The sequence below is a fragment of the Abramis brama genome (genome assembly GCF_963993115.1).
Source record: "Abramis brama genome assembly, chromosome: 11".
In the NCBI taxonomy this organism is placed as follows: domain Eukaryota; kingdom Metazoa; phylum Chordata; class Actinopteri; order Cypriniformes; family Leuciscidae; genus Abramis; species Abramis brama.
In genome coordinates this window covers 26,282,247-26,309,091 of record NC_139973.1, presented here as the reverse complement: position 1 = coordinate 26,309,091, position 26,845 = coordinate 26,282,247, and the positions used below count along the sequence as shown (strand labels likewise).

At 37.4% G+C, this 26,845-nt stretch overlaps 1 protein-coding gene across 1 annotated transcript in view; it reads left to right on the top strand.

Moving 5' to 3' along the window:
• LOC311092562 (putative ATP-dependent RNA helicase DDX5) overlaps positions 1 to 16,196 on the top strand; it is a 65,661-nt gene extending 49,465 nt beyond the window's left edge. The window contains exons 9-13 of the mRNA XM_084129376.1: positions 8,294 to 8,404; positions 8,492 to 8,553; positions 12,199 to 12,258; positions 15,169 to 15,390; positions 15,476 to 16,196. Of these exons, the coding sequence (XP_083985502.1) occupies positions 8,294 to 8,404; positions 8,492 to 8,553; positions 12,199 to 12,258; positions 15,169 to 15,390; positions 15,476 to 15,888 (868 nt within the window). The 3' untranslated portion in view covers positions 15,889 to 16,196. The remainder of the gene's footprint in view (positions 1 to 8,293; positions 8,405 to 8,491; positions 8,554 to 12,198; positions 12,259 to 15,168; positions 15,391 to 15,475) is intronic.
• The last annotated feature ends 10,649 nt before the right edge of the window (positions 16,197 to 26,845 follow it).

Genomic DNA, 26,845 nt, shown 5'->3' with positions numbered 1-26,845 from the left:
ACATGTCACATGGCTCTCTCAAGCCAACATACTATTCTTTGATTTAAACTTATTTAGAGCTTTCACGATTCCTCGATTAAATTAGAGTGCTCGATTTAAATGCGATTGAGTGCTCTATTGCAATTTACCTGTGTCAATTAACTCAAAATACCAGAAGTGGCGTATTCCACAGATGAGAACCCATGAACTGCATCCTTAGACCACTTTCTAAGGCTGCACAATATATTGAAACCATTTAAAATTCATAACATAGCATAGTGCTTAGGGATGTTAATTAATCGACGATCGATTAATTGTCGATAATACATTTAATCGATCTTTGCACGACTAATAATGACTATGATTGGGATTGTTATATTATATAACATTATAAAGAGAACAATATTGTAATAAAACATTGTGAATTATTTGGGTTTAGTAACCGTGTTTCATCGCGTTGCTCCAGGAAGAGTGCGTCCACAACACATCATTCTGAATGGTACGCATTTGCGTCATTTTGTGCAGATATAATTTATAATATTATGTTTATTTTGTATATATCTGATTAATCTCATAAAGGATGCGTTTCTTTGAGTTAAATAACACGCTAGCAAAGTGCTCCATTTTACCGGTATTCTTTCAGCACGCAGCTCAATCAGCAATGCACTAATAATAATAACTATGATTGGGACTGTCATATTACATAACATGAGAACACTTTTATTAAATCGTTGTGAATTCATTGGGTTTAGCTACCGTTTTCAGCGCATTGTCCCAGGAAGAGCGTACACATTCTAACAAGCATGCTTCTGAGGCGGCGTTGGTGACACGTTGTATTAGTCATTATATTTGATTATTAAATAAGTCATTTAATTAAATGATCAATCACATCGAAACATTTTACAATCCTACTAGCCCTTTATTTATATTAAAAACCCACCTCATTCATTTGGTGAGGAACATAGCGTTTTGAGCTGCATTTGCAGACCCTGTCATGCTGTTGGCTATATGGCACTGCAGTGGACGCAAATTGCAGTATTAAGGCTAACGCTTAATCGATTAATTGTTCGTTAATTGAAACGACGATCGGTCATGGGAATTTGTGAAAATTGACATCCCTAATAGTGCTATAGACCTTATTCAGAGCAGCGCCATGACAGGTTTGAAAGTGAGGCTGTGAGGGATAGACCTGTCGTGTTTCAAATGATATCCGCTGTAAAAAGCTGTATAAAGCTGCTAGATTACTTGCAATTTTCCACAGCTTATATTGTCGGGAGTTTTTTTCAACTGAAATTTCTTGGAAAGATATTTTTTCAGTGTTTCATGAGCAGAACAATCCAAAAACACATTAAATAACAGTACAGCCCATTGAAGAGATGCATGTCTGTCCCTCACAGCCTCGCTTTCATTCCCATTAAAAATCCAAGATGGCGCTACTGTGAATTAGAGGAGTCATTCTACGAAACGGGTGCCATTTGTGTCCGCAACATTTGATGAGATGCATAAGGCACAAAAATGTCCCAAAATGTGTTTCCAAAGCTTAAAGTTATTAATTCAAGTGTTCTTGTTAACATGATATATGATAAAATACTATTCTTAAAGATTAACATACTATTTTTAATACTTTTTTCACTAGTACATAGCCAATTTCACATGTCCGTGTTGACCAACATGACATTTGCATCTAAAATATCACCAAATAAGTTATTGTTTTTTATAAAACATTTATTATTTTCAGGATTATATGTGTGTCCCTTTTTACATAAGATATATTTATTCAAAATAAACCTTATTTTTTTTGTAAATATTTTATGATTTGTGTGCGTCCCTCAGTTTGACTTACCACCCCGTCACACTAACTTGTTTTATCTATAAATCATGGACTGTTGATTTAAATGACATCACAAAGTGGAAGTGACATCATTTGAACCTTGTAGCCACCAAGAACAAAAGCAGGCAAGTACTGACATTCTTTTACATTCGTTATTTGTTCCTTTTTCATATTAGGCAGGTTCCGTCAAGCTCAAATCAACCACCCCGTCACGCAAAATAAAGAGGGAAAACTGATTTTTATTATTTTTTTTACATTATTAATGCAAAGAAAATTGTATTTCAGATTGAATGCATGTATGCTAGGTGAGGAACTTGACCACATGGAAGATCTGTGGCCATTTTGGGATGAAATTTACCACCCCGTCACATACCACCCCGTAACATATTTTATTGTGACATGGTGGTAAGGGATGTGACGGGGTGGTTCTGCTTCGAGGATCAAGGATCAAGGATTCTAAGATAGGCTAATCAAAATTTTGTTTTACTGTTAACTCAATCCTGTTTTATTCCATTCACTCACTCACTATATCACTCACACACCTATTACTCACCATCTCTTTGTCACTCACTCACTATATCGCTTTCACTCACTCACCATGTCACTCACTCACTATATCGCTTTCACTCACTCACCATGTCACCCACTCACTATATCGCTTTCACTCACTCACTCACTCACTCACCATGTCACTCACTCACTATATCGCTTTCACTCACTCACTCACTCACTCACTCACTCACTCAGTCACACACACACACACTCACACACACACACACACTCACACACACTCACCGTCACTCACTCACACACCATGTCACTCACTCACACTATATCACTTTCACTCACTCACCATGTCACTCACTCACTATATCGCTTTCACTCACTCACTTACTCACTCACCATCTCTTTGTCACTCACTCACTGTATAGCTTTCACTCACTCACTCACCATGTCACTCACTCACTATATCGCTTTCACTCACTCACTCACTCACTCACCATGTCACTCACTCACTATATCGCTCTCACTCACTCACTCACTCACTCACTCACACACTCACTCACTCACTCACCGTCACTCACTATGTCACTCACTCACTATATCGCTTTCACTCAATCACTCACTCACCATGTCACTCACTCACTATATCGCTCTCACTCACTCACTCACTCACTCACTCACTCACTCACTCACCGTCACTCACTATGTCACTCACTCACTATATCGCTTTCACTCAATCACTCACTCACTCACACACCCACTCACACACTCACTCACTCACTCACTATATCGCTTTCACTCACTCACTCACTCACTCACTCACTCACTCACTCACTCACTCACTCACTCACTCAATCGCTTTCACTCACTCACTCACTCACTCACTCACACACACACTCACTCACTCACTCACTCACACTCACTCACTCACACACTCACACACCCACTCACACACTCACTCACTATATCACTTTCACTCACTCACTCACTCACTATATCGCTTTCACTCACTCACTCACTCACTCACTCACTCACTCACTCACTCACTCACTCACTCACACACTCACACACCCACTCACACACTCACACACTCACTCACTCACTCACTCACTCACTCACTCACTCACTCACACACTCACACACTATATCACTTTCACTCACTCACTCACTCACTACATGTCACTCACTCACTATATCGCTTTCACTCACTCACTCAAGGTTTTCCAAAGAAAAACACTGATAAAGTAAAAATACTTCACTACTGTTCACCTGTACAATTTACTTTACAAAGTAAAAAAGTAATTTTTCAACTACATGTCAACTAACTCTCAGTTGAGTATTAGTAGACTGTAGTACAGTGTTAGTAGACTGATAGATCAGGGTACGAGTTAGTAAAAGTGACAAGTAGTTGTAAAAGTAAAAGACCAATAAATTGTTAGCAGATATTAAGCAGACAGTCTACTAATACTAATATGATGCTCTTTTTTTCAGAGCATGACCAAAGTTTTCCATTAAATCTCTAATTATTATGTTATATAATTATAATGTTTATATAAATATGTGTATATTATAAATATATTATATATGTTTTATAAAGTTTAAAACCAACAGATCATATAGAGAAACACTTTGTCCATACCACCCTGTCACAGTGAACCACTCCGTGACATCAGTTACCACCCCGTCACGGGGTCATTTTTGTTAAAATTTTAGGGAAAGGAAATACAATTTTGCATAAATTAATGTTGAATGATGTTCTTGTTGTGAGGACTAATCAAATAAATGTAACTTTATTTGTATTTTTTAAGTGAATTTGTTTTTTCAGTACAAACAATGAGGCCATTGACATGTCGAATTCATATTTCAAGATTAAAAAACTAAGAAAAAAAATAATGGATTAAATTACAGACTTTCGGTTGATGGTTTACAAAAAAGGGACAATTTACTATAAGGAAAACATTAGATTTTAAAAATATATTTCTTGTTTTACTACTCTAATGGCATACATATTGTCCGTGACGGGGTGGTACAAGAAAGACTCCCATGCCTGAATAAAAAGGATAATATTATTAAGGATTTTGTGCCTGAGGTGGGAAAATATATTTTTTGGGAGGATTAACATATCTTTAAAGGTGTAAGTTTTTCAAAAATAAGTTTGTTCTTAATGAAAATTTGGAAAATTGCAAAGTGGAAATGGCACCCGTTTCATAGAATGACTCAGAGATGTCACTTTTGAGAAAAATCAAATTCGAACAGATATCAAATATCAAGCAATGTATTCGAATATCTACGAGTAAAATGTAAAATGAAGTTAACGAACAACCTCGATCCATCAGGAAACGCCACATGGTCGCTGAATTTCACTGCGCTTCATGAAGAGTTTTTCTTTTGCGTGAAAAAGCCGTTCGCCGGACATGTGTTAAAAGATAGCGGAGTGCATTCATGATTAGGCTACCGGTATAATAATCCTCCTGGCGCCAGGTCTGAGTGAGTAATTTACTCTCTTACCTTTGTTCTTTGATTAACATTAATGACACTTTAAGACCAGCCGCTGCTGACAGAGATCTGACACGCGTCCCATTTTCTCACAAATCTCTACGTTCATTTAAGACTTTATTTAAATTATTTTAGACTGCTCTTATGAGGACACTCGACAAAACGGACATTTGGCATAATTTGTGTGTTATGGTTTGTTCAACCCCGAAAGAGAACTCGATACAGACTCGCGTCTTTTCTGTGGGTCGTGTGTGTAATAGGCAGGAATTACAGCGCGGTCTCTTTAGTCTTGTCTTTGTCTTCCATTTTCAAAACAAGCGGGCTATTGGCTATTATTCGCTTGATTTGGTCATGGGCCTACGCTACAATACGTTTAGAGCGGCCGCTACTGGATGAGATGGCAAACAATAAAATAAAAAGTAAACGTCTAATCATAGACTGTAAAAAATGCGCAAAACATGGCACTTTAAAAACCGGATATTTATAGTTCGATTTCGGATATTTCACGTCATGTTCGAATGCATATTGACAGCCCTACTGTGAATAAGGTCTATAGTGGCTGCGATTAAATAAAATAAAAATGTGTTCTGCAAGTAAAAATTCTGTTATGTCAAATACCTAACTGAATTTAAAATCATTGCGATAAATTCTCAACAAGAAAAATGACAATTATACATAATTATATAATAATAATGAATTATAATTTATATTTTGATAACTCATCTGCGAGTCACGATCACATAGCGCACATCCATAGTGTTCACAATATGCCTTAAGCCGGGGTTTTCAACCACACTATACGGCCACAAATCCTTACAAATGAAATGCACCATCATTATCTTTGCACGAGCTGAGGTAGACGGAATCTTGTTGGTGTTACTATCCAGTGTTGTTTGCATTGAATCTACAGATTTCAGCTGAGGTTGCAGTGCCGCCATTTCATCTGCGTGGTGTCTTAAGTGATAACGCAAGTTGGTTGTTTCCTGAACAGGGTTTTTAGGTCTAAGGTCATTTTGAGCCAGGAAAAATGAGGCATGAGGAAAATTTTGTACATTTTAAAGATAAATTCATTAATCTGGTGCACTTTGAGTCACCCGAATCCACTGTTAAAAAATAAATAATCCACCCGCAAACTGCCCATATTCTTTGATTTAGATATCTGCATCTGATCATCACATTACAATTATTCAAATTCTTAGTGTTAAGCATGATAATATGGTAACATATCACACTGAAGTAGGCTGATTTAAAATGAACATTTATTTAAAATAAAAGCTAGTTCTTCTTTTGGCAAAATTACATTTCCTTAATAGCCTAAACAGAGGCTTTACTCCCTTCAAACTTAAATTGTCAATGTTTCATTACATCACTGTTTGAAAACACTAATTTTTTGTACCTTTATAAAGGGCATTTTTCCCCTAATTTTATTAAATGTGCTCCATCTTTCATTTCAAATTCTTAAATTTGATCAATATATTCAATTAAAATAAGACACTAGCCCGTACCAATCAAATTAAATAATTTACATTGAAAAAATATAACTGTTTTAAATGAGATTATTTTAAATATTTTTGAATATACAAATAAGGAATGTTGAAAAGAATTATACTTTATGAAACTAAACCGCCAGTAGGAGGCGGCAGGCGACCGTCTTAATGAGCGAGTCATTGAGTCATTCATTCAAACGATTTGTTCAAATGGCTGATTTATTCAGAATGAGGCAGTTGAATGGGTAATTGAATCTTTGACTCAACCGATTTGTTCAAAATGCTGAATCATTCAGTAATGCAACAAGTGTTGCTGTGAGATGCGCTATGGTTCTGCTGTGATCTTTGTTTGGAACTATTTTCGCTGCTGAAACAGAACAAAAACAGTCATTTGTAAGTAAAATGTGACTTAATTTTAACTATTTGTTTATTGAACTGTTATGAAATCAGTCTCGGTTTCAATCTTGATGGCATTCAGGAAAACAGCTCTCTGGTCGTGTGTAGCCTATGTAGGCTATATATTGTTTCTTAACTATAATATGTTATAAATAACTGCGCGAGCCTCAACAGTGCAACATTGTTACCGTCAGTACATTAGTAGGCCTATTATTATCAACTATAGGCTATCAATCGCCACTTACATTAAATGAAATAAAACAGAATCATCCTCACGTTTTCGGTGATTCCCTAGTTATTTTTTATTTTTATATTAAAAATTGTTTTAATCAGGGAATTTGTCCGGTTGGGCAAGTAGTAGGCCTGCAATTCTCTCTCACTTTTCCCTTCAAAAAAACCCCCCAAAAAACACACGTGTCCCGGACACAGTCTATGGCAAGCGTTACTCAAGCCCTGATATGTTTTCCTTGATTGGTTTTCCCTGAAGAGAATTACGTTGTTGAAAACGAAAGTAAAAGAGTCACGCACGTTCATTGCGTTTTACCGTGATGAGAGTTCCATGTCTTTATTAAACTCAACACATTATAATGATTTATCTGTTATCCACCCTCGATTAATTGGAATGGAATGTTTGTATTACTTGGCCCGCCCGACCCGCGGATTATCCGCGATCCGCGCAGCACTATACGGTTTGAGAATGGACACAAGCGGTAACAGCAACAGAACCATCACGGTGGGAAAAATGTATCTGACTATATGACTGACTGTCCGAGTTTTGTCGAGAGCCGGAGGCGGCATGAAATTTGACGCCTCATAATTCTCTATGCAGGAAAAACCCTGCTGAATATTTTAGTGTAACCTGGCTAAGCTTACAAACAACATTTGTTTTATCTAATTCATTAATCCTTGACTTATTTTAAAACCAAAGTGCACCCACACGTCGGCTCTGCAAGCTGGAGGCGCTCTTATATTTTCCGCCATGCTCGCTCCCGCTTACTTCTGAGACATTGGCCATTTGAATGTATATGACGGGCAACTGTTAGATTTGTAGGTAGCGAGTCAGCGATCTACAGGAACTGAGGAGGTCGTTTGACACAGAGGGATCTGATGAAATGTTAACGTCATTTTAAAACATGATTTTTAAAAAAGTATCAATATTAGTGGTTGGAATATAGATACACTATTGTGAAAAATAAATCGTGATAGTTAGCTGTATCGATATTTTTGCACAGTCCTACTATGAAGTGAAGCGTCAGCTTGAGCATTACCCCGGAGACACATTGCTCGCTAGTATCACCCTGAAGAGGTTTCTTTTGCATAACAATCTGCTAGCTGTACACTCTCTTTTAAGGCCTGGTGTAGACTTAATTTTCCACTCTGCAGCACGAGCCTTTCAAAGTATACACCTTTATACACATTTTTGCATTTGGCCTGATGCTTCCTGATATGCTTGCTTAGCTCTTAATTTTATTTATTATTATTAAATACTATTTTTTACAGTACAATATTACTGTAGTAATATATTCTGGGTGTATTTAAAAAAAAAAAAAAACTACTAAAACAACTGTATTAATATTATTGGTGTTACTTATTTCTCCAGACTTCTGCGGCTATTGGAGGAGATAATGAGTGAGAAGGAGAATAAGACAATCATTTTTGTGGAGACAAAGAGGAGATGTGATGAGTTGACCAGGAGGATGAGGAGAGATGGGTAAGAGACCACAGTACTGCATGAGTTATGAGGGTTTGTGGATGACCTTAGTCACTTTATCTTATGATGGAATATTCTGTCTTCCAGCTGGCCTGCCATGGGGATTCATGGAGACAAGAATCAGCAGGAAAGAGACTGGGTTCTGAATGGTGGGCATTTAGGACTTTGACTTTATTTTTATTTTTACCCAAAGTAGTAACATTTCACAGTTCTCAGTATAAATTGATACCATAGCAAAAATTATTGGAACTCACTCTCTATTTAACATTTTATTTAACTATTTGAAAATAAAGTTAACTATTAATGATAATAATTGAATTTAATGATTATGAATGCAAGTCATACGTTTAAGCATTAGCATGCCTTCAAATGGTTTTTCAATAAAGGAACCAAAAAGGTCAAGTGAAAGTCACTAATAAAACGAACAAAAAAATATAAGAGAACATTTTTTTTATTTTATTATCTAAATGTAGAGGCTTTTTAAAGCTAAGTTTATTGGCAAGTATACAAATTATTGATGGCTGTATATTGCTGTGTCAGGTCTGTTAGTCTGCATGCTTATGCCTAATGGACATGCTGTATCTATTTTGGCATTTGTTTTCTTTCTGTTGCTATTATGATTATCACTGACAATCATTGCAGTTTCAGGAGTAACTCACGGAACAATGATTTAGCGGATTCACTCCCACATTTAAATGCTGTTGTCACTCCAGAATCTTTGCAGTGTGTATGTGGCCTGAAAGACTTTGAAACCCAACAAGCATATGCAGAAACATGCCTTGTTGTTTGGAGACTCATGGCAGATTAATTTTTTTTGCTCTAAAATCATTTAAAAAAATCATGCTTGACTAGATGAATTATCATAAACTACGCTGTTCTCTGTCATAAAGAACACACCACCATATGCATAAAACCTGAGCAAATAAAAGGTTTTTACTTGATCAGCAGATGGATTTGCATTTATTAGTCCCTGTAACATCCAACATTATAGAACTATTTTTTGATAGTCTGAGCACAGAAAAAAAATGAAAGGTTCTTTAAGTCAGTGGATCTCAACCTTTTTGACTTCAAGTAATATTTCAAAAGCTCAAAAACGTCCTATTTGAATGGCCGATCATTACGAAATTGGGCATATTTGTACATCATGTGTACCGAATTTTGTGAATATTGGCCACAAAGTTGCACTATAATAAGCAACTTTACATATTCACTATCTCTGCAACCATGTGTGTACAATCAGAATTCTTCTCTCTTCTGAATCATTGCTTTTAAGCTCTAACAAGTGTACATCTCAAGTGTAACTCAGAGGTTCATTGGATTTTTACCAAACTTTGCATACATCCGCTCTACACCATGCTGACAAAGATATCAGAACAAATGCATTAAATTGTTTAGCAAATATGTTCTAATATATTTGTTAGGTCTGGCCCATTATGCTGATTATCTTGCGTGTACAAGGTCCAAATTTCTCAAAGCATTTTACATATAGAGATCCAGACATTCTGAAGTAATATGCTAAGTTTCAAATGGTAAATTACCATACGTTTCCACTAATATGTCGGCTGTAATACTAATGTTATCCACCAGGGGGTGATAAGGGTTTTTCTTCTGATTCCTTGGCTCAAGACGTCATTTTGCACCATTTTGAATTTTGCGCTCTGATTTTCACAAAAATTGAAATAAACACATTGGCACCATGCCCTGACAGTACAATTATAATGAAATTTCCCAAAATGCTAATAACTTTTGATTATATTAGCCTATTGTAATGACACTTCCTTGGGTCATTCCTGTCCGCCATTTAGATTTTCTTTCAAAACCTACTTTTTCAAACTCTTCCTAGACTAATTGTCCGATTTTCACCAAAATTTAATCGTATCATCTTCATACTGTGCCGACAAAAATGTATGGGTTTCGTGTTGATGGACAAAACCGTTTTCATATAACGTAGCAACAAATGCTGCAATGCTTTGACATATTGACACCGAACTTTGTGTGTGTTATTGTCACCTCACTCTGACCACACCACATCAATTTGGTCACAGTGTCACCTATTGGTCAAAAGTGATAAACCATTAAATCAAATTACTAATGATTGTAATTATTATTGTATTGTACTTAAATTGTGCCATTTTGCCTAAAATGATGTTAAGATGTCTTTAATTGCTCATTGTTGCAGTTGGTCTGATGCTCCCAGCCATGTTGGCATGACTTATCGTGTGTTTGTGCTTGGCCTCGAAAATTGCTGCTTGCAGCTATATTATTTTTCTTTTTGTTGTTCTTAGTTTTTTATTTGATTTAACCATTTTAAAGGGGACCTATTATGCAAAATTCACTTTTGCATGCTGTTTGGACATAAATGTGTGTTGGCAGTGTGTGTACACAACCACCCAATAGTGATAAAAATCCACTCACTCCTTTTTTATTAATCCCCATAAATCATCAGCAGTGTCTCCCAACGACCTGTTTTCAGAATGCGGCTTTAGTGACGTCACAAAAGCCACAGGCCCCGCCCACGAGTGTTGACAGACACTGCCGTTTTAACATAGACCCGCCCTGATCGAGTTCACAGCGAATGTCTCCCAAGCGTTGTAGGTGTTGTGTGGCAGGATGTATTAATCCACATCGCTCTCTCTATTTACTCCTGAAATCTGAGGCAGCGGTTGAAGACGAGGTAGAATTATTTTGTTTTCAAAGAAAATGCTCCCTCAACTCTACCGAAATTCGTTTATGTACTTACGCACTTCTTATACTGTTTACTCAGCTCTTACGGTGATTTTCTGGAGTAAAACTGACGCTTCATCTTTTGTGTGATGTAAAATGAACTTTATTAAACTCATCAGTATATTTTTGATCATCATTCGGACCTAGTCCGAAACAGCAGACTTGTAGGCTATTAATAGTGGATACATACAAGCAGATGACAAATACGTTATAACCGTAATTAAACTAAACTATACCTGTTCCATCTCCATACAGCACTCTGACTCTGTAGGCATTATTGTCCGACTCCGGGTCGAAATGAACACCGTTACTGAGAGTTTGTGATATCATCATTCCGTGAGATGAATTTGTCCTGAGAGACTGAGCGCGAGCTCATGAAGCTCCGCCCCCTGTGCCGTGCAGCAGCAGCTTATTTGCATTTAAAGGGCACACACTAAAACAGCGCGTTTTTCTGAGCACCAAAAAGTGACAATTTAAACATGCTGTAAAAAATGATCTGTTGGGTATTTTGAGCTAAAACTTCACATACACACTCTGTGGATATCAGAGACTTATTTTACATCTTGTGAAAAGGGGCATAATAGGTCCCCTTTAAAAAGTCAGTTAGCTTTAAAATATTCATGGGAAACAAACAAACTTGTCAGTATTAGTTAAGTTATTAGTTAAAGGGTTAGTTTGCCCAAAAATGTAAATTCTGTCATTTACTCACCCTCAGGTTATTCCAAAACCATAAGACTTTTGTCTTATTTCAGGATAATCATAATTCTATATTAATTATATTAATCATGTGGCTTAAGCTAGTGCTACAACCCAGAATCTATCCCAGTTAAATTTATGGTCTGGAGCTTTTACTGGCTGATAGACATTGTTCTTATTTTACAAATTCTGTATCAGCTTGGTACCAAAGTAATAGTACTTTTGACAACACCAATGAATGCTACACTCTTTATTTTGTTAACATTCAGCAATTTTAGAAATTAAAGGGTTAATTTGTATATCAAGTAAAACTGTCTTTGACCTCTTAATGTTCCTCTTTTTTCCCTCCCTCTTTCTCTTTTTTCTCTCTCTAGAGTTTAAGTACGGGAAGGCCTGTATCCTGATTGCAACAGATGTAGCCTCACGTGGATTAGGTCAGTACCTTCCAAGATGACACCTTTCTTAGTGTCCTCTCTTAAGAGCCAACAAAGTTTCACTTTAAAGAAAGTGCTTTGCTTTCTTTAACTTCTCTATGCATTCTCTGAGTTTTTCTCACCTAAAGGTGGAGTCTTTGTGGCAGGGCCTAGGCATGACAACTCCAGGCCAGCAGAGCAGGAAGGAGGAGTATTGGAACTTGGTGACTGGCTGCCACCCAGTCGCATAGAGAGGTGACTGTGTCCAAGCTGAGCTCTGTGTGCCAGTATCATCTTCAATAAGGCAGTGTGGCTAAGCCTTTTTATAACTCGTTTATATATACTTCTGTTCTCTGTCCATGTATTTTATGCCTTTTAAGTACACCAGTTCCATCTCGAGCCATGTTCCATCTCAAATTACCAAAAATAATGATTAAAAAAGGCTTATTACTGGTTTTACCATTTTGCCTTGCATGCATTTTGTAAAAGCACTGAATGGCTAGACATTTGTTTGAGATTTGGGCAGATTCTTTCGTTCTGAGCTTGTCCAAGCATGGGGTGTTAGCAAAATGCAAAATGCAAAAAAAAAAGCTTTTCCGATTAGTTGCTTTTTTTCTTTATACAAAGCACTGGTGTTCATGAAATGGAGAAAGCTCGTTTATTTTCCTCATACCGCAATTGGTGACAACTGGCACATGTGAGGAGCTCTGGGACGCCTGTAGACAGTGGAGCATAAAGCTTTATTTTAAACAAAATGCTCAGCTAAATTTTCTAAGCTGGATGTTCCTCCCTCGCCTGCGTTTTTTAAAAAGTCATGTCGAGACCTGCCAACGAGAGACATTTTCTCAAGTGAACACTGGCTTCTGGGAAGATCTTGCCTAGACGAGACTGTGATGAGGGATATGATGATACGTCTTTGATAGCTTGTGCAGATGGGTTGGATATCACTAGGCTTTTGTTTGTTTTTTAACTTCGGTTTTGTGGGTGCCGTCAAATTAGCACTGGTCTTTTGGGTCTGGGCAAGACTAAGCAGTGCAGCCTTTATTAGCAAGCTTCTAATGAGTGTGCTGCTGAGAAAGGACCTTTAGAACCAAAACCAACCCAATAGTCCTCAATCGTCACATGAGGCGGCGACTGTGCACATTGTGGCATACTCCTTAATGGTAAGACATTGTTCAACAAATTAACAAACTTATTGTAAAAAAAAATAGGGCTGCACAAATAATCGAAACTAAACCGCACGCGATTTGGCAAAGGTTGCAATTTTATTTTATTTTTTTCTCATTAAAGCATGGCTCTGTGATCAGTAGTAAATGATCCATCTGAAAGCCAGAGGGCGCTCTCGCGCAGAAACTTCAAATATGCCCTGCAGAAGTACGGTAGCGCATGCCATTCCATGAAATCCCTATTGGGATCATACTGTTGCTGTAGCTGAATAAACAGAATATTGAAACGCTTTGATTAAACATGACTAATAAACACACAACTATGACAATATATGGTTTATCTGAGTTCTTCAAGCCTTCTCGGGTGTTTTCATGATGATAAAGTATATTTATACTTCAATGCTAACCGACATATTTCTATACAGTGATAAAGGCTATGTTGTGCGCCTTATGCCGAGTTCAGACTGCATGATTTTAGCCCCGATTTTGGCTCGCTGACAGGTTTTGAGAAATCGCCGACAAATGGCCGAAATCATAGGCAAATCGGTGCTCGTTCACGCGAGTGACAATCACGCAGTGTGAATGAGCAAAGACGAGATATGAGAGAATCGCCGACGAGTCGCCGACGCCCGTGAGATATTTGGCATGCTAAATATCTGGACCTGTCGGCGATTCAAAATCCTGCTGTGTGAAAGTGTTCTGACTGAAAACTACATCGGCGATGACCGACAGCCAATGAGAGAACAAGATACAGAGCAGCGGGGAGTTCGGGGAGGAGTTATAGGCCACAATATTAGTATTTTAATAGATATATTTACAATTATATCAAACAGAAACAAATCACAAACATTTGCTTGACCAGCAGCAACAGCAGCACATTGCAACATTATTTATTTACCCCCAACTCTCTTTGCAGAACACACAGTCCTTGCATCCCTTGTCTTCCCAGCCATTTCTTCATGCATAATGTTTTTCTTTTTCTCCTTTTCGCTGCAAATCAGTGCACAGACAATTTGGATCGCAAGCTTCTTGCAGGCTATCATTTTTAATAACAATTTAATAACAAACTCGCGCTAGAACTGCGGTCTTACGCACGCGGGATTTTGCGTTATTTCCTTATCACTTCTCGCGTGTGTTTGGTTGTGTTTGGAAATTAAAGTTTTTTTTTTTTTTTTTTTTTTTACCTTTGATGCATGTGAACATGTAGGAGACTCCACAACAACATTAGGAAACTTTAAAATAGCATAATAGGGGCCCTTTAAATGTTGTCTCTTGTTGGACAAGAGGTTCATAAATGCTCCATATATGTTTGGAACAATGTTTGACGCATGTTGCTTTTTAACATGCATGTTATAAGCAACTCAAAACTTGCAATGCTTTCAGATGGAGCAGCATTTAGTACTGATCACAGATCCATGCTTCATTGACAAGCAATTTCATAATCGCACTAAGCGATTTCATGTTAACTGCGATTAATTGTGCAGCCCTAGTAAAAATGGGAGGGTGGAACGCATTTAGGTTCATTTTCTTTTTTTCTTTTTTTTATAATAGAGTGTGCATCGTTTCTCTCTTCTCACAGTAGTCTTCCCATGGAGTCAGAAACTGTCATCTGTTTATATTTATCCATTAACTTTTTTTTTTTCAGCCCAGATTCCATTCAATTGTTTAATGTACTCATTGCTAACTTTTTTTTTTTTTTGGTCTGGCTGTTGTGGTGTGCAAAATCTTGCTGCATTCCTTTTTGCCACACTGCAACATTTTACAGATGTGGAAGATGTCAAATTTGTCATCAATTATGACTACCCTAACTCATCTGAAGACTATATTCATCGCATTGGAAGAACAGCCCGCAGTCAAAAAACAGGCACAGCCTACACCTTCTTTACTCCCAACAACATGAAACAGGCCAACGACCTAATCTCTGTCCTCCGAGAGGCAAACCAGGCCATCAACCCAAAACTGATCCAGATGGCAGAGGACAGAGGAGGTGAAGGCTGATAATTAACACAGAACATTTTAGAAACCTGAGATTAATGACATAATAATTACCCTTTTTTCCCCTCAATTTAAAGGTCGGTCTCGTGGTGGTCGCAGTGGCTATAAGGACGATCGTCGAGATAGGTATTCTAGTGGAGTTAGGAGAGATTTCAGTAGTTACAGAGATAGGGATTGTGACAGGGGTTATGGTAGTGGACCAAAGGTGCAGAATGGTGGCTATGGAGGCAGCAGCTATGACAAAAGTAACAATAGCAGCAGTAGCTATGGTAATTGCTATGGTGGCAATGGACAGACCAGCTACAACACAGCGAACTCAGTTGCTGCCTTTGGGAATCAAACTTTCCAGAACCAGTCCTTCCCGGGTAATCTGGCTCAGGCCCAGAATGGGATAAACCACCCACAGTACCCATTTAGTCCTCCTCAACCGCCCCAGCAGCCACCACAGCCCATGGTTCCATTCCCCATGCCCCCTTCTTTCCCCCAGTAGAGAACAGCAACTGCTGCTATTAGACACTTTCAGATAATGAAGTGACTTTGTCTTGTTAAAAATATTATTACTTTCATTTGTACTGTTTATTTTGCTTATGGCAGAGCTGGATGTTTTAGCTCATCCAGCTGATATTATTAGTCAAAGCAATTACAGTGCACACATGTTCTACAGTTTTTGTTACATTCCTCAGTAATTTATTTTTACTAGGTAGTGCACACTTTGATTTTTTTGAATGTTTTAACACAATGTTTGAAATCTGATTTGAGGGTCATGTATGTATCTTCAAATAAAGAGGGCAAAGAGAATTCCAGTGGTGTCTGACTTTCTTTCTTTTCTTTTCTTTTTTTGATAAGGGGGGGTGGTATGTTGTAACAATGCATTTAATCTATAACTTTAGTACAGAGAGGGTGATAACATACTCTGTCCATTGTATTGGTAGTTTCTGATCACAGCAACCCTGTTTACTTGGACAATAAAGTGCCATTAATTAAATACTGTGTTGAAGATGTTATTATAGTAGTCCATGCTGTATAGTTTACACTTGGGTTTGTCACATCCAAAAGACAGTGCTGGGAAAGCTCAAGGAATTGTTTTTAAACCCCTGGTGTACACAAATGGGTTGTTGCAAGGGGGGTTGAGAAATAGTAATAGAAATTTGTAGGGTTGCACCAATACCAGTATCTGTATCAGGCCTGATACTGTTAGTGTACTTATACATATTCAGCTGCCTAAAAACAAAACGGTTTAAAACCTATCTAAAAATGTTCACCTTGGTCCACTTATGTACATAAAGAAGAACTATATAAAATCGCATGTTGGTAACATTTAAGTGAATTTTGAACCTTTCAATTTTGAATTGAAACCCAATACTTGCATTTAAAAGTGTAAATGGCAATTTCTCTAAAAAAAAAAAAAAATCTGTCGTCAATGGCGCACAATGAATCCTGGGGTAGGCAAGGCCGCGAATGATCCATCTGTTGTATCTTTCATTTCACAGGAAAAGAAGGCAGCATTTGAAAGAGCCTTTGAATTGGGACAGCCTTCGTCGCTCCGACACAAACGGCTATACCTTAAACTTTAACAAGTCTCTGTAACGGCCTTCAGTGGTTGCAGCCCCTGAATTGGGACACAGCTATCCACCTTATATTATTCCTACGCCACATGACGCTTTGCGCTAATTATGGGTGTAACGTCCGTTAAGCTGTAAACAATCAGTGAAAAAGGCTCGCTCTATGAACGCAATACGTTAAAAAAAAGTGTCACAATGAGATGACATTAATCTACTCACCCTGCTTCAACCATCTAACATTAAAAGGAAATTTAAAAGTGTAAAAGCATCAACAAGGTATTTCAACAGACCAAATAACCCCAAAAGCGCGAGTCTTTCCACAGCAATAACGGACGGGTTAAATATCGCTGTAGTAATATATACATGTATTATGTAATTTATGTTGCCTTAATCAAAAATGTTCATTAACTTAAGCATTGCGTGATATTTCACTATTTCAAAGTGATTTCCGTCATTTTGTCAGATTATAAATTGCATTAAACCTGTGAAAACAAACCTAGAAAGAGACGTAAGGATTTGAGGAGAATAACGAGAGATTATTTGTGCATTCCAGTGAGTGAATTATTAATTGAATATATCGTAAATTAAATTCAGCAAAACAGACCACAAATGTGCAGTATATGTTGTCCTTTTACATACTTTTACAGCGGATTGCAAAGGGGAAAAAAAATAATCACGAGGAAAAGAAAGCAGCGACTGAAAAGAGCTCTTGCCAGATATTCTTGTTATAACATGTCACGTTAAAAGTATAACGTTATTCTCATGATGTCTGAAAATAAATCATGAAGGAAAATTGACAGCTCATCCAGTCAAACTGACGATCAGTATTTGTAGGGCAACCTTATGAAAATCTGAATCATTCCCTTCCGAAACTTGCAGAGACGGAGAGTGTGAGTAGGAGGTGTTCATGAGCTAGGAGCAGGAGCAACTTTTGCTAAGTATTCTGATGAATTATTTTGTCATTTTGCCTCCACGTCCCCCCGATTGCATGCGAGCTTCTCCTCCTGTCCATACGGTAATCTATTTACTGTGCGACAGAGAGTCACGTGGTTCGACGCAATCGTTAGCCTATTTTTTTTTACAAAAAATGCTTCTACAGGGCCATAAGGTAAGATGCAAGGTAATGGAGCCTTTTATACATTTTCGTGTTTGTTTAGAAATAAATAATGGACAAATGGAGTCTTTAAACGCCAGATGTAAAGTTATTCGCTGTCAAAGTGACACCAAAATGAATGGGTGTCAATGGATTGCTAACAGCAGGTGGGGGTCAGCTAATCAATGGCGGCGCCTGGGGAAGCTTCAATGTTTTATGGAACATTGGCCCCCTGCTCAGAGCCCGTCTACGGAGAGCCTTGGCACTTCCTATTAGCCCCATTGTATCGATCTTGGTTGCAGTTCCATTAGAATTCCACTGGAGGTGATTGCGGGCGAGCGCAGACTGAATGGGAGTCTATGGAGCTAGCCGACTAAATGTATCTCTTTCTCCTGCTTGTCGTTGAATCAACGTAGATTTTATTGTTGATTCCGCAAGTTCAATATAGATTATAGTCCAAAAGTCGAATGAATGAGTACTTATGTCCTTTCGATTTCTTACAGGTTGGGCCGTTGTTGGCCGGAACACGCTAGCATTCTGCTAATGAATGCTGATTGGTCAGTGACGGACTTGCGACTGATTACGACCAGAGACCCCATTTGATGGCACCTGAAGCCATTTTCCTTTTTACATTAGCTAACTAGAACTCGTTGTAACTTGTGTATTAACCATAGACAGTAAAAGAAATGGACACAGCGACCCCATTGGATTCAACGGAGAAAAGTGAAGTCAATTAGAAGCACTCACTTCTTGATGGTCGAGTGTACTGCGCAGACTCAAACTGAGCTTGACGACATAGATGTGACGTGAGCAACCCGTCTTTCTTCTAGTAACTGTGCCAAGAGAAATCTGAATCATTCCCTTCGGAAACTTGCAGAGACGGAGATCGTGAGTAGGAGGTGTCCATGAGCTTGGAGCAGGAGAAACTTTTGCTAGGTATTCTGATTAATTATTTTGTCATTTTGCCTCCATGTCCCCCTGATTGCCCGCAAGCTTCTCCTCCTGTCCATACGGTAATTTCTCTACTGTGCGACAGAGAGTTACGTAGTTATGACGCAATCCTTAGCCTATTTTTACAAAAATTGCTTCTACGGGGCCATAACGTAAGCTAGAAGGTAATGGAGCCCTTTATACATTTTCGTGTTTCTTTAGAAATAAATAATGGACAAATGGAGTCTTTAAATGCCTCAGATGTAAAGTTATTCGCTGTCAAAGTGACGCCAAAATGAATGGGAGTCAATGGAATGTTAACAGCAGGTGGGGGTCGGCTAATCAATGGCGGCGGCCGGGGAAGCTTCAAAATAATATGAAACCCTGCCCCCCTGGATGTGACGTGAGCAACCCGTCTGTCTTCTAGTAGCTGTGCCAAGATTGAGAGTGTGAGTAGGAGGTGTCCATGAGCTAGGAGCAGAAGAAACTTTTGCTAAGTATTCTTCTGATTAATTATTTTGTCATTTTGCCTCCACGTTCCCCCGATTGCCCGCGAGCTTCTCCTCCTGTCCATACAGTAATCTCTCTACTGTGCGACAGAGAGTCATGAGGTTTTCCGAAACATTGGCCCCCTGGTATTAACCGAAAAAGCCTTACCTCAAATAGCAGCTGGTGTTATCGTTGCCGATGCCACGAGAAAGGAAGCCATGAAGCGGAAGTGCCGAAGTGACTCAGAAATTGCCGTAAAGCAGCACCTCTGGCAGTATGAAACAGATTTTTAGAACAGATACGTTTTTTTTTATTTTTTTTTATTTAATTTTATTTAGTTAAATTGCAAACATTTCAAGTACAATGCAACAAAAAACAAAATGAATACAAGGCATTGTAAATACAATTCAAAATATATAAACAAAGTATAAATGTACATAAAAATAATAGTGCTGGAAAAAAATGAATCGCATCCAAAATAAAAGTTTGTGTTTGCATAATATATATGTGTGTACTGTGTATAATTATTTTGTATATATAAATACACACATATGCATGTATACATTTAAGATTTTTTTTTATTTATATATAAATTATTTATATTTATATATAATATAAATTATGTATAAATGTATATACAGTATATATGTTGCGGCAAAAACAATAACTAACAAAACAGCATCAGGCATAAGAGACATCAAGATTCAAATTGTCCTTAAAAGATATTTATTTCTTGCAAGAAATGTTCCCAGTCTACCCACAGTCCAGCTGCAGGCAGAGTGAGACTCAGAGCAGAGGTTGGCCAGCATTTTTATAGTGTTATCTCTTGTCACCCACCACAGCACAAGGAACAAAAGGGACCCCTGTGGCTCCCCTACCCCCAGGAATTCTCTCACCTCTGAAGTCCCACACACACACACCCTGCAGCTGTATCAACATCACAAAAGAATCCCAAAATACAACAAAAGAACGCATGGCATTCAAAATTAAATCATTGAAAATAAATTTTTTCCATAACAATTCCTCCTCTTTATCATTCTCTGATAAACGATTTGGTTTCATTAACATTAGGTTTGATTATAACAACTTAAAAACACCCTTGTTTCTAATTCTGCATCAAACCCATAAATGATAAGAGTTGTTTCAAGTCTTTACATCACAGTTACCTTTCATATCTGATTTTCGTATACCTGATCACTCTACTTGAACCTTGAAAGAAATAATAAAAAATAAAAACTTAGGAGCAAGCAAGTAAATATTTTATCTGAAGCCGGGCTAAATGGATAAGCACTGCTACCGCATTCCCGATAAATCGGACCCTCAGTCACTCCAGTATAACTTAAAGTATAGTAAGAATAAAGGATATTATAATACCGAAAAAACGTAAATGATTATAATTTCAACTTCTGTTACTCGTACCATCTGCATAATTTTGTTCACCCTTAGGATAGACCATTAATAACAAAATTATCAGAATAACATCATAACACTATGTATTCAGCCTTTTTCAATTAATCACAATATTTTGTCAGGAAATGGTTTTACTTCTAAAGCTATATTTAATTAAAATCTATTTAATAAAATCTAACCAGAAAAGTTTTATAATTTGATCATTCGTTGTTCGAAATTATCCCTGACTTTTCCATTACATACCGTCTTTTTCTTATCACCATACTTATTAGATTTATATCAATACTAAGCCCTCAATATTCAATCAAATAAAATCACAAAACTTTTCTTCAACCATTAATTGGTCAACATTTTCTCCAGATATGTTGATCATCTCGTTGCCCCATGGACGTTCCATCTTCACCATTTTGACACTTTGCGTGCCGTTGAAATGGTCTTTCCACCGTTGGCAAGGAGAGGTATGTTTCTAGCACATCCTTGATCCCTCACTGCCCTCCGCATCGGCGCGTGGGGTTGCTGACGTTGGTTGGTATAGTTTAAGGTGAGATGCTTGGACCCAGGTCTCACACTCTCCAATCATTTTCAAATCCTAACAAGATTTTCCCTTAGATCACGATCGCACCCCCACTGGAATGAGTCGTTTACTGTCTGCTGTCACCTGCGAAAGCAGACCTTAAGTGATTTTGTTAGTGACCGCTTGTCTTGTCGTCCCTTTTGGTGTGACCTGTGGAATTTTCAACCTGAAACATATCATCGGATAATTTCTTGCTCATTAAATAGCACTCAGGGTCCTTTTCTCCTGAAAAACACTCAACCCACGTTGCTCATGTTAACAAAACAATACAGAATCAGTTCTGTTTGGTTCAATCCATCCTGACATCCTGCAAAATGAAAATTTTAAGTTAGGCATTGCACAGGGTTAGGCACTGTTTCTTCACTTTGCTCATGTTAACAAGACAAAATGTATACATTTGGAACAGAATCAGTTCTGTTTGATGCAATCCGTTCTGACATCCTGAAAAATGAAAATCTTAAGTTATGCGCTGCGCAGGTGTGGCACCTTTCTGCCACAATAATAACCCAGGCCAGGATAACTAGTCAAATTCATCCATAGCCATTGTTTTCACTGGGCACAGTCTGCCCTGCCCGTTCACTCCTGTATGACAAGATCAGCTGGTTTTAGACAAATGGTCCTTCTAACCCTCTGGGCTTTCCTGTCCTTCTGACCTCCCCTGAAGAGTTGAAAGGCTCTTATCTGACCATTTGTTCATGTGTGTGTGTGTCTTTGCTCATGCCATGTGCGCAAAAGTCTGCATCTTCTGTAAAGAAAAACAAATGTTGAGGTTATTGTCATATAGTTTTCTTTTGTCTGCTGTGCTGCCGCATCTGCCCTGGCGTTTCCTGTTGAAACAATTCTTGTTATTAGCACACTTACAGATACAAACAATGCACACAGCTATTTTGATAGGGGGAATAATGGCTTCTTGCAGGGCTTTTACCCAATTAAACCCAATGTCCTTTTAACATTTATCTTCCCACCTGTGCGATGGCTTTCAGTAAATGTGAACCCCTTAGTAAACCATATTTGGCAACTGTTATCATCCTCCTCTTGATGCATGAGATCTCATCTCGTGCATCAATTTAACATAATAAGATTCTCTTACATTTATCAGACGCTTTTATCCAAAGCGACTTACATTTCAAGGTACACATTTACTTTCTTATCAGTTCTTGCTTTCCCTCGGAAATCGAACCCATGACCTTGGCGTTACAGGTGCCAAACTCTAATGTTTGAGCTACAGGAAAACTGCAATATTTGTTCATATTTATTTGGTAACATTTGTTTGGATAAAGTTTGCTAACCCAAACGTTGTCCTTCAGCCAAATTTCCTTTAGACATTTTTCTCTGCCTCTGAAATAAAAATATTACTTAAAGCCACAATTTCATCTTCTTATCAAATTGTTTTAAGGCAACGGCCCCTAGTCTCACAGCGTTTCTTGCTTTTCAGGCCTATTGTTTGGTCTCTTAAGCAACTGTCATCTACGAACATTCTCCAGGTCATCAATTGGTCAGGTCAGGTCGTGTACACTTCGTCAACGTCAGTCGAATAACAATCTCCCCTTTTTTACAATACATAACTGTTAAGGGCTCTCTGGATAATCTGATATTTACATGTTTGTTGCTGTCAAATCTATAACTTTTTCTCAACACATGACTGACGGCTATCTACGACTTCACAATTCTAATTTACACATCAAGACTTAAACCTGTCCAGAAAGTAATTCAAATCTACTGCACATCATAAATGACCAAAATAATAATTAACAGACAGAGCTCGATGATCAATCAACTTAAAGCTCGTCCTATGTTCTGTGTTGCCTTCTCATCAGATTGACTCACAATCCTCAGCATACTTTCAAATTTGTCATTTGCCTTAAACCATCTATAATGCTAAAACACTCTTTCCAGAGGTTAATGACAAATTTATACACACTATTCAGACAGAATAGTTGTCCTAAACTAACACATACTGTACAAAACATGTATTACACTCACACTCATCCCTGACTATGAACTGCTCATATTTCTTATTCATATCTTTTCTCTAAAAATATATATTTTTTAAATTATTTTTTTTAAATGACATTTTAACCTTACATTTTCCTGTATCTTTTATCTAATGTTTTTATGGCCTCTTAACCAGTTTCAAAGCATGTCTGTTCATTATTCATCTGATTTTAGAAAAGTCAGCTGGATTGTTTTGGTGCATAATTATTACTTTGCTTCAGCTTTCTTTGGTTGACTGATAACAGAAAGTCAGACAGAGTACCATCCCTTCCTCCACTCAAGCAGTCTCTTTCTCTCTCTCACTATAAGCAAATAATCTTTTCAACAGCCTCCTAGGACTGTAACTAAAATAATCATAGTCATAGTCAATCCTTAATAGTTCACACATGTCAAAATGCAAATGTTTGACTCAAATTAGAACCATTACAACAATCTAAAATACATTATACTATGATATTTTCTAAGGTTATCTTTAGTTTAAAGACTCAATTCACCTAACCTTTGTTTTCCAGAAAATTCTCATGACTTATCACAAGCTGTTCTCATCTTTAGCCACCACCATGTCTTATAATGGTCCTTTGTCATGTCTAATGATCTACAGGAGTCAGAACTGACACATTAGTTCAGCATCAACACAATCTCTGCATTTTCAATGCCCATCAGGCCACTAAAATTACAAAAGTTTTTGTTACTGTCTCCACAACAAATAATGACAATCACCTCACGGTCTCAGTTGGCTCTTGAAAGCCCATTTCCATTAGCACTTAAAGCAATAATTTTCTTTTCTTCAGGGTGTTGTCTCCCTGGCATAGTTGCAGACACTTGTCACAATGGAAAACAAGCCATATAATCAACGCGGTTTCTGGTGAGTGGTATATAGAGGAACTCACATTTTCTGTGTCAGACTGCCGTAACTCCTCACAGCTCATCTCGCCTCTCAATGATCTGCTGATGCTGGTGGCCACTCAGTCAATCAGCGCCACTCTCATATCCATCTCACATAAAAACATCTCCATCAGGAGATGCCCAGTGTTTGTGGCGTGACTTCCCCTGTCTTAGGTTGACCTTCGGCCAAAAGGATCTTACCCGTCCTTGGGGTAATCACTTCGTACACACTTGGTTACCGCTCTTTCCCATCACAGAATCTGTGACCGTTTTCTTCAACATAATCTGTTGTTTTCTGGAGCTTAGGAAAAGGCGCATTCAAGAGTCATCAGAGCCATTCGGACTGCCTAATAGTGTTAAACATAGGGAGACAGATTAATAACAACAGTATTTAATCACTTAAAATTCATTAATCATCTTAAAGGTAGCAACCTAGCTGCTTAGATTATAGTCAGTGAATTTAGATCACAATCGTACATTCAGTGTACTGTTACTTCTGTAGCCGGAGCCATCGGCCCTGTTTTATGGTGGAAGCTAAAATGAGAGCTAAAAGTCTCTGGTCCTAAAATAAACAAGTCCTAAACAGTATTATTTTAAAGACTTCTTTAAAGTCATTCAGTTTTACTTTTAAAACATTTACAAATTGTCCTCTAAATTTGTCAAACCTGAACTTGCCTGTAGCATGATTTGTTTTAGCTTTTCCATATCTATGATTTTCAACTGAAACACTGTGCTTTACACAGGCTCAGACAACAGCTTTCAGCTGACATTGAATGAGAGAGAGACTCTTGAGGCATTCAGGACTGGTACACTGCATTCTCATAAACTTTTAACTTCAGACTTTATCTACCATCTTTTTTAACTGTAGCCCATCTTAAGGCATCTTTTCCATAAATTACATGTATTGTTATTTAGACATTACAAATTTCCACTCAGAATGAGTCTCTGTTGCACTGAAACTGTGGCAGTTTCAGTCACAGCACATGCCAGATTTAGATAAGCAAATCGTTTCAGCAAATCACAAGCTTATCTTTTAAAATCAACATTAACAAGCTTTTGTTTAATCAAATGCCTTTTTACACATTTTACATTTAGCAACTGTTAATCCTGTGACACTGCTTCTGTTTATTTTATCTTAAAGAAAAAATAAAAATTATTCTAGTTCTTAATAACGTTTAAAATTTCATTTCAATTTTAGTTGTCAGGTTTTCAATTGCCATAATTTAATACCTGACTTCAATGTTTTCTCTAGGAGTTTATCAATCTGCTTCTATGATTCAACTTTTGAGGCTGCGCTCTCTGCTTGTGATAAAAAATTTTTTTAATTATCATTATAAATCATTCATTAGATTTGTCTCTCTATATCATCTAAAACCTTATCAAAGCGTTTCATTCAAAACACAATCATCCTTTTAGTGACCGGTACTTTTAAAATATTTTGCAACTCATTTAGTCTTATCAGTCACTGAATGACCCCGCTGACCGCAATAAAACACTCTCTGTTATTCTGCCTACAGTCTTATCACTCTGATCTTTCTAACATCTCCACCCTACTTTACACCCCTGAAACAGTGTTTTCTATTTAGGAAATGCAAACAGAGCCATTGATAAGCAGTTCTCTGTATTTTCTTTTACAGTCCCAGTTGCAAATTCAATTACAATAGCCAAATCATAATCTTCATCATATTAACATTGATCTACTTTCTAACCCATATTAACACAGACTTTTCTTTAAATTTGTGTCATTTTGGCACTTTCTTTGTTTGGAGCCAGTTAAGTTATTGTTTATCTTTCCAATCACAATCAAACTTTTACAAAACATCATCTGCAAATCTCGTCAGAGCGGAGCAGAGCTGCTTACAGCATTTGCTCTCTTTTATCTCGGGACTGTTCAGTTACTCTTCATACAGTATTAAAACTTTAACGTGTCATTAATTTCATCAACACTGGTTTTAAAAGCTTATTCTTCTATCAAATGGTTAGTTTGCAGATTCAACTTAAATCACAAGATTGTATTATAATTATTCAGTCCCACTTATCTCTACTGTTTCACAGAAACCACAAGATTCTCTAAATCTTCTCAGTCTCTAAATTACACAGACAGCTATCTTAGCCGCTTGCACCTTCAACTCTTGTTACAAAAATATGGCAATCTATTATTCAATACTCTTGTTTTCATAACATTAATACAATAAAGCATTCACATCGTCATTTCAATCATTATTTTATCTCTAAAATATAGAATTTTTCCCGTTTTGCTTAATGAAACATTCCTTATCTTTATATCATGTTAATCCCTGTTAATCATACTCAATGCCTTATTTTTATCTAAAACTCATTTCATACCATTTCAACTTAATTTGACTTAACAGGCGTTCATAAATATGAATTATATCTTTCCTTATATCTTTCCCTACATGCCACTTCCTTCTGTATCTGTTCAATCCAACAATTCACTGTTTCCATCAGGAAAAACATTCTATCTTTCCCTACATGCCAGTTCCTTCTG